The sequence below is a fragment of the Corvus brachyrhynchos genome, unplaced genomic scaffold (genome assembly GCF_000691975.1).
Source record: "Corvus brachyrhynchos isolate BGI_N302 unplaced genomic scaffold, ASM69197v1 scaffold5, whole genome shotgun sequence".
NCBI lineage: Eukaryota > Metazoa > Chordata > Aves > Passeriformes > Corvidae > Corvus > Corvus brachyrhynchos.
This window is the reverse complement of record NW_008238321.1, coordinates 5,728,201-5,736,399: the sequence shown is the minus strand read 5'-3', so window position 1 is coordinate 5,736,399 and position 8,199 is coordinate 5,728,201. Positions and strand designations below refer to the sequence as shown.

The window sequence follows — 8,199 nt, the reverse complement described above, 5'->3', positions numbered from 1 at the left end:
AGGTGGGGGGTGTTTGAGTTTGGGGAGGGGGAGAGAGGGAGTGGGGGGGGTTGTGCTGGGTGTGACCGGAGTTCTTGTTAACAGGAGTTGTTACCGTGGAATTCTGGAATGGTTTGGGATGGGAGGAGCTTTAAGCTCCTTTCCTGTCAACGAAATTCGGGAAGGGGAAAAAAAAAGCCTCTAGCACTGTTTGTAGTGATAGAAAATCAGGCATTACTTTATTCTGGCCGGGATATGCCACGGAATAATATTCCGTAGATGGATGGCTTTTTATTAGACTTTCTGCAGATATATACACACAAAACCCAAAGCGATTCCCGTTCATTGGTCCCAAACTGAAAGTTGTATCATTTCCAACAATGCAGTGTCGTGGACAGGGACACCTTTCACCATCCCAGGTTGCTCCAAGCCCTATCCATCCTGGCCTTGGACATTTCCAGGGATCCAGGAGCAGCCACAGCAGTTCTGGGAACCTGTGCCAGGGCCTCTCTGCCCTCACAGGGAAGGATTTGTCCCAATATCCCATTAACCCTCCCGTGTCAGTGGGAGCTCATTCCCTTTGTCCTTATTCCACTGCCAGTTTCACCAAACCCTCCAGAAGAACAGCACATCTCATATTTTAAGGATTTTTTCTTCTTTTTTTTTTTTTCTCCCCCTCTCCTTGTTTTTAGGGTTCTCTCAGCTCTGGATGGAAGCTCCAGTGGGTTTTGAGCTGCTGAGTGCACTGAGGATGGAACATCTCTGTCTGTAGTTCAGTTTACCCAACAGAGACAAAGAATTTGGGTCTTGGATGAGTCTTTTTCTTCCCTTGTTGAGGAAAGCACATTAAAAGTGTGAATGGACAGTCTCTGTTACCCTGCTTGCTGCCAAGTAGTTCCAGTTTGGAATTTAGTGGCCATGTGGCCATCGGAAAAGGAGGAGGAAGAGCAGAACATAATCCTGATCAGTGATGATGAAGATGAAGTGGAGGGCACCCAAGGGAGTTCTGTCCTGTTTGTAGAGCCACAGGGTAAGAGCTGTTCCCTTGCTGCTGCTGCTGGAGTTCTCTGAAAGACTTTGGGAGTAAACTGAATTAATTATGAGTTGTGCTTAAAATCTGCCTGTATGCTGCACAAGTGAATAAAACCAGGTGGAACTTCCCAATTATTAGGCATATCTTTGGTGGCGCTACTTTAAAGGATGCTGCTGTGAAGTTTTAAAATGCTTCAAATTGAGCTGAGACTGAGCCTTTCAATGTCAGCTGGGTCCTTTCTGATCTCATATCCTCTGGTTTGATAGTTCATGGAAGTTCTGCGTATTCTCCTGTCAAATCCCAAGGAAACATGTGCTTTAAAGTGTTCAAAAAGTAAATATCAGTCATTTCTAAGGAAGTTTCAGCTACCTTCACACTGGTTTACACCTCCTGCTCTCTTTACTGCAGAGGAATCTCACCTGGAAGAGAAGAAATCAGAAGAAATGGTGGATGAGGAAGAGGATTTAGTGGTTACCTACTGTAAACAAGCAAATGTGATGCCTCATGCAAGACACGACTGCACCACGCACCCCTTTGAGTATGTCCAGGGCTGGGCAGTTCCATTTGGGGTCTCATTTTCCACATTTAGTCCCTTTTGTCATTAGCTGGAAGCAGCAGTAGAGCTGGGTAAGGCTGTGATTTTCCTAAATAACCTTCTGGTTTTCAACCTTGCAGGAGAACAGAGTGTGATACTTGCTCCCCCCTTGGGAAAAATGCGGATATCTGTGACCAGTGCTATTGCTACATCTGTGACAAACTGGCTGCTGAGGTAAGGGGAGGGCACAGCTTGCAGGCAACAAACAATTCTGATGTGGATCAAGTGAGAGCTTTAGACAAGCTCTGCCTTAGGCTCAGATTTTGGCAGCAGCTCCGCTCAGGTGACTGCACCTAAATCACTCCCACGTTCTTAGGGATGGCAGGTCGGGTCTATGATAAAATGAGTTGTTTATTGAATAGACAGGAAAAAACAGACAAAAGGCTTTAAACAGTTACTTATTACACAGGATGAAGCAAAGAACTACAGCAGGTTATGTAAAGCAGTGCACAGTATCAAGGCAGCTGTATTAAAGCTACCAAAGAAACAGGATAGGTCAGGAGTCAGTGTAACTCAGCAGCAGATGTGTACACAGAGTCCTTCCCTCAGCCCTGCAAGGAGGAACCACAGAGCAGCGTCCCAACTTCGGGGAGAAGGCCCCAGGCGCTCAGGGAGTGTGCAGAAGATGTCTGCTTTGTGAAAGTTGGGTGTAGCTGTTGCAGTTTGTAGAGTGGAGTGTGTGTCAGTCAGAAATTCCAGCTTCTCTACACCTGCTTCCACAGCAAGATGTTTATTGTCAGCTGAAAGCATCAATCCCATGATGCTGAAATAACTCCCTACAAGGCAAGCTGTCCCGATTGAGTTATTCCTTAATTAGCAAACTCAGTGTGGAGGAGGGGAGATGCCCTGGGTTATTGCAGCAGCTGACAAGCACCAGGTAAACTCTCCTGTGGCAGGGGGTTGTCCTGCTACACCTCCCACTATCCCAGGCTGCTCCAAGCCCCATCCAGCCTGGCCTTGGACACTGCCAGGGATCCAGGGGCAGCCACAGCTTCTCTGGGAATCTGTGCCAGGGCCTCCCCACTCTCACAGGTGGAGTTAAGGGCACTGAGAGAATAAGTGATACAGGAATCTTGATTAAGAGTTCCTCATAACTCTACTAAAAGTGTGGCTCTGTTGGGGTTTATTTCTAGTCTGGGCAGTTGTTGCAGTACCCATAAAATATAAATAAATGTATCTCCTGTTTGCTTTGGGCACACAGTGCATTTCGTAAAATCAAATTATTAAATCAGGTATTTTTTTTTATAATGGATTAGAGAAATGTCAGCTTTTTAGACTGTCCTGACTAGAGTTAGGAGTAGAGGGAATTACGTGTGGGTGGTTTATTTGCTTGGATCTTCTGTGAATTTCAGAAGACTTTGAGCTGTGAGCAAAGTTGGGGTGAACATGCAAAGACAAGGCTCTGTTCCCAATTTCCAGTGGGGAGGGTGCCAGCCCTGAGGGTCTCTCTGAAGTACTCAGCAATGACAGGTAATCAATAAGGGGTTTTTTTAATGGTTGCCATGATAGCAAATTGTTGCCTGTCAAAATATTTCCTCAGGTGGGAGAAGGATGAAAGGAATTGTAACCCCTCAGTCAGTGAAGCTGAGGGGTAGGGTATGAAAATGCAACAACCTCTGCCTGTTTTTTGTGTTTTATGGCACAGTGCCCACACTGGACAACCCCTTCCCTGTGTCACTGCAATGCCCACAACAAAAGCAACTTCTGGAAGGCCCAGAGGAACTTAGCCCTGGCCGGGGTCCTGGCCACGTTCAACCTGGAGCTGCTGGACCTCGACGCGGAGCTGCGGCACGGGGGTGGGTGCTCTGCCCCAGGCTGGCCTGGGGACCTGGGGCTGGGGAACACCTTGGCTGCTCCACACCAATCCTTGGGGAATTTTTAAGGAGCAAATTGCTGTGCCTGCTTTCTTTTTCCATGCTTGGACCAGGTATGGGTTTGCAGGTCCAGATTCCTGCTTTTTCCCCTCTGAAAGGATCACAGAATGGTTTGGGATGGAATGGAGCTTGAAGATCATCTCATTCCAATCCCTGTCCATGGGCAGGGACACCTTCCACTATCCCAGGGTGCTCCAAGCCCTGTCCAGCCTGGCCTTGGATGCTTCCAGGGATCCAGGGGCAGCCCCAGCTTCTCTGGGCACCCTGTGCCAGGGCCTCCCCACCCTCACAGAGAACAATTCCTTCCTAATAGCTAACCTAAATTTTCCCTTTTTCAGCAACAAAGCTTTCCTGAGAAATAAAATCGAGTGCAAACAATTTGCTAAATAATTTCACATGGGGAACTTTTTCTTTTAGCTTTGAAGAAACAGATGCAAAACTCTTAATGCAATTTTTTTTTTTTTTGTCTTTTCTCTTAGGAGATCTTCTAGAAAAATTTATCAAGGAACTTTCTGTAGCATATAACAAATACCTAACAGGAGAAAGGATGTGTCTCCCAGGACAGGAATGCTTCTGCAAGTCAAAGCTGCCCCCTGGGCAGTGCAATGTCTGCAGCTTACAGAACATGGAGGTCGTGTACACGTAAGTGACAACAGAATTGGGTTTGTCATGGCAGCTCTGATTTATTTAATGAATGACAGTCAGAACTGTGGCACTTGAGACAGAAGAAATAAGAGTTGGGAGAACTTACTTGGCCAGCAAGATGTTAAATTGCACTTGGCTGTAGTTTAAAATCCCTCTTAAATGTGTCTTTAAATAAATCTCCTGTGCTGTACAGGACACCTGATGATCTCTCACTGTTATAACCTGGGAAAGTGTGAACCTAAAGCCTGGGCTTTGGGGTGGGTTTGGATGGGATATTGGGAAGGAATCCTTCCTTGAGGGGGTGGGCAGGCCCTGGCACAGGGTCCCAGAGAAGCTGGGGCTGCCCCTGGATCCCTGGAAGCATCCAAGGCCAGGCTGGATGGGGTTTGGAGCCGCCTGGGATAGTGGGAGGTGTTGGGATTGGAACTGGATGATTTTAAGGTTCCTTCCAACCCAAACCATTCTGGGATTCTGTGTTTTTACTGATTTGTTTCTTAGAATGAGTTTCACCTCAGTGTTAAAAGCCTTTAAAATCCCCAAAGTACTGGTTGTGCAAGCACCTTCTCAGAGGGTTGGAGATCGTTTGAAGACAGGGCTGGGCTCTTGGTTGCTGTCAAGCTGTAGGATGGCCACAGTTACTACTTGTTTAGGTAGTCCATCACTGCAAACCCCTGATCTTACAGGCCACTTGACTTTCTCAGGTATTCTGATGTTTTCGAGCTGGTAACAAGATTTTTAAATCAGGCAGAACAAAAAAGCCCCAAAGCTGCTGCTGTCATGCTCCTGGGAGCAGCTAAACAGATTGCCCTGCACAAAGACCCTGCTCTGTAAGTACCCGGGCCCACAGAGAGTGGGGATCTGCCTTTTTTCCTCCAGGGGAGGGGAATTAGTGAGACAGCCCTGGGGTTTTGTTTATTAGGGGTGAGCAGTGTAAAACCCCCAGCGTGGGCTGCAGCACAGTGAGAGGAAGATGAACACACTGAGTGGGATTGGGTACAGGAGGGATTTGGGAGAAAAGAGGTTGAAGGTTGGATGTGAGAGGGAGAAGTTAAGCAGCAATGAATGTTTGAGATCACTTTAAAAATCCCTGCCAAGGGGATCAGCAAAAGCCAGATTTAATAGTAAACAGCAAAGTTGGTTGGCGATATTCGCTGTACTGCTTTCAGGACAGTTTACACACAACAAGGGAAAACAGCAACAAAACCAAACATAATCCAGGCATTCAAAAAGGGAAATGAACTGAGAACTACCGTGGGGACTGTGTGAGAGAAGGAATAGTGAGGGCAGAGATAAAAAGGAACAGGGCCTTAAAAGCTTAACAGCACTCACACTTACCAGTACTGTAACTTAACTTACACCTTAAGCTTAACAATTCAACAAAGAAACAGCACTCAAACCTAACTTAAGCTTAACTTAAAAGTTAACCTTAACAATTTAAGAGGAATAACACTTAACAGCATTTAACCTAACTTAAAACTTCAAAGTTACACTTGGCAGCTCAGCAAAAGAACGCTTTTCAACAACACAAAGAGCTTTGCTTTGCAAAAACCTGAACATTTTGGGGCTTATATTCAGGGGGTTTGGTAAAAGAGAAAGAAATGATGTCTAGATTGGTTTGACAGGCCAGAAGCAGCAGCTCCCCTGCAATTTCTGCTGAGGACTTACCCAGGATTGCAAGGAGCAGGCTGGATTTGTAATCTGGGAAGGTCTTTCCTTTTACACTGACAGTGGTTAAGCCCTGCTGGAAGCACTGGGAATTTTGCACTGTGTTTTGCACTTTAGCACTTGTTTCACTGTTTGCAGTAATTTTCATCAGCATGCCAGCTTCCAAGACATTTTCTTCAACAGTTGAGTACAGAGAAGGGGAAAAGGCAGGAAAAGAAGCCAGGCATTAATTAGTGCTGGTTTTTTCCTGTCTTAGGAGCTGTCAGAACCTTGGCCACACTGCTTCCCTAAGGATTGCTGTCCCATTTCTGTTCCAAAGGTAAGATCGGTTTCTTTGCTGGCTGCAAACTTTCTGCTTGGCTTTAAAATTTTTTCCAGATGACAAATCTTGTGTTCAGGGGCACATGGGGTGTTGTGGGAGGCCAGAGCAGGTTGTGGTTGTTGCACCAAGGAGTAAATAGTGGCTGGGAGAGGTCACAGCAGCAGCCTGGCAGCACTGGGATGGAGCATGGAAAAGTTCTTCCAGAGGCTGGAGAATGAGGACACCCAGCTCCCTTGGCTTAATTCACTTCCCATTTTAGCTCTATCCTTCACCTTTCCCCCCAAATTGACTTGCCACAGAAGGTTGATGAGTGAAGAATTAACTTCTTTCAAACCCAGTTCTGTATTCTCACCTTCTCTGGAACTAATGACAAATACAACCTAAATCCTTCAGCAGCTTTCATTTTAAAGTGCTGTTCTTGATTTTTATAATTTCTTACTTGGAAAGAACAGGGGGAGAGTTTCTTTACTTCCCTCCCAAAATTTTAAAGAGTAAACTCTTCTTCCTTATCTCCACTTACCAGTTAATACAGAAACAGTTCCAGTAGCAGGGAAGGTGCAGGAGCTCAGGTCCAGCACAGTTTGAAGTGTTTCCTGTACAAATTCCTTGGAGATCTTTGTTTTAAAGCCCACAGAACCTAGGTTTTAAAAATAACAGCACAAGAATCATTTCATTATTCACTACAAAACTTAAAGCAGAAATTCACAGATCCAAACAAAAAGAAACCCAAACTCATGTAGTTTCCCGTATGATTAAACAAGAAAATTTGTTAGTAACTCACCTCAGTTTAAAAGACTCTTTTTAAATTGTTTTTCTTCTCAAATCACAGAATCACAACCCGACTTCAGAGGATGCTGGTGTTGTGTGACTTTCCAAAAATCCTCTATGAAAAGTTTGTTGCGTTTTTTCAGTCCATCTCCCTTCCCTGCCACTGTTACGCCTTCTCAAACAGGTGAGTTCTTGGGCCTCTAAATATATTTGGATCCAGTTGCCTGTGGAATGTTCTTCCCCTGATAATAAAAGTGGGAGTATTTTAGAGGAATATTTCAGTATTTGCTGCTTTCCCTGTTAGTTGTTTGATGCTGTGACTGAGCTGTTCTCCCTAAAGTTTTTTTTCCCCCAGAACTGAGCTGTAAACCCCAAAATGTTTTATTAATCAAACTTCACGATCCTTAAAGGAGATAGTGATGTACAATCAAAACAGTTAAAACTGACTTTCTTTTTGTCTTTCCAGCTTGAATGTTGTGCCCTGGGACCACGTGTTACTGACCACAGTTTTAAAAGGCCAGAACCCAACTGGGCAGAGGAGACAGAAAGGAAGGAAAATGTACCTGTGGGAAGCACTCCCTGTCGTGGAGGCTCGAGTGGAGAAGCTGCTGGACAAAAAGAAGTGAGATTGGTTTGACTTTTTCATTTTGGGAATTCAGTTCCTGTATTTTGGCTGCTCTAAACCTCTGCACTTGGGGAAACACAAAACAAAGATTGTTTTATATTTTTTTCATCTCCCAAACAAGGCCAGGAGCCTTTGGAAGTTTCTCAAAGCCATTTGAATGCCTCAGGACCAAAAAAAGATGGCTGGAGTTGGCCCATTTCTGTGTTTCCATAAACCCTGCAGGTTTTGCATGTTGACTTTTCAAACAATTTCTCTTCATGACAAGTAGAAGACAGCCAGAAAAATGTGTTCTGGGTCTTCAGAGGGCTGTACTCCAGAAAATCCAATATTCAAAAGAACCCAGTCCACTTAAAGAATTCAAGTGAAAGGCAACCTTTGGTTTGATTTTGCCAGAGTTGAGATAATCTGGGAATAACTCCTAGGAATTTATTTCCAGCTGTCTCTTGCTGCCAGCTGGGTTTGTATCCTGCTGTGCAATGTCTCTTGTGTGGGAAGCTCTCCTGCTTTGCTTCATTCATTGTAGGAAATATTTGACCTGTGCAGAGTTTTGCACTTTCTTCCCCTTCCTTCTCACCTTCTGTTTTTCTCCCCAGATACAGAGAAGTTGTTCGGTACCTGAGAGCTGTGAAATGCAATGAAAACCAAAGGTAAATGGCTTTTCCCCCCCCTCTCTTTTCCCCCTTTTCCCCCCCC

General features: G+C 45.1%; 1 protein-coding gene and 1 long non-coding RNA gene across 11 annotated transcripts in view; one reads left to right on the top strand and one right to left on the bottom strand.

Moving 5' to 3' along the window:
- The window catches only part of LOC103615544, a 55,753-nt gene that overhangs the window by 41,186 nt on the left and 6,368 nt on the right, over window positions 1-8,199 (top strand). For all 10 annotated transcript variants that reach the window (XM_017734032.1, XM_017734033.1, XM_017734031.1 and 7 more), the window contains 10 exons: window positions 672-1,009; window positions 1,421-1,550; window positions 1,688-1,781; window positions 3,253-3,403; window positions 3,961-4,123; window positions 4,828-4,953; window positions 6,048-6,110; window positions 6,943-7,065; window positions 7,348-7,503; window positions 8,100-8,153. In XM_017734032.1, the coding sequence (XP_017589521.1) occupies window positions 838-1,009; window positions 1,421-1,550; window positions 1,688-1,781; window positions 3,253-3,403; window positions 3,961-4,123; window positions 4,828-4,953; window positions 6,048-6,110; window positions 6,943-7,065; window positions 7,348-7,503; window positions 8,100-8,153 (1,232 nt within the window). In that variant the 5' untranslated portion in view covers window positions 672-837. The remainder of the gene's footprint in view (window positions 1-671; window positions 1,010-1,420; window positions 1,551-1,687; window positions 1,782-3,252; window positions 3,404-3,960; window positions 4,124-4,827; window positions 4,954-6,047; window positions 6,111-6,942; window positions 7,066-7,347; window positions 7,504-8,099; window positions 8,154-8,199) is intronic.
- On the bottom strand, window positions 1,017-6,982 carry LOC108446694. Its single transcript, XR_001861977.1, has 3 exons — window positions 6,895-6,982; window positions 6,634-6,750; window positions 1,017-1,431 (listed from the first exon to the last, which is right to left on the bottom strand). It is a non-coding gene; the product is annotated as an uncharacterized LOC108446694 (long non-coding RNA).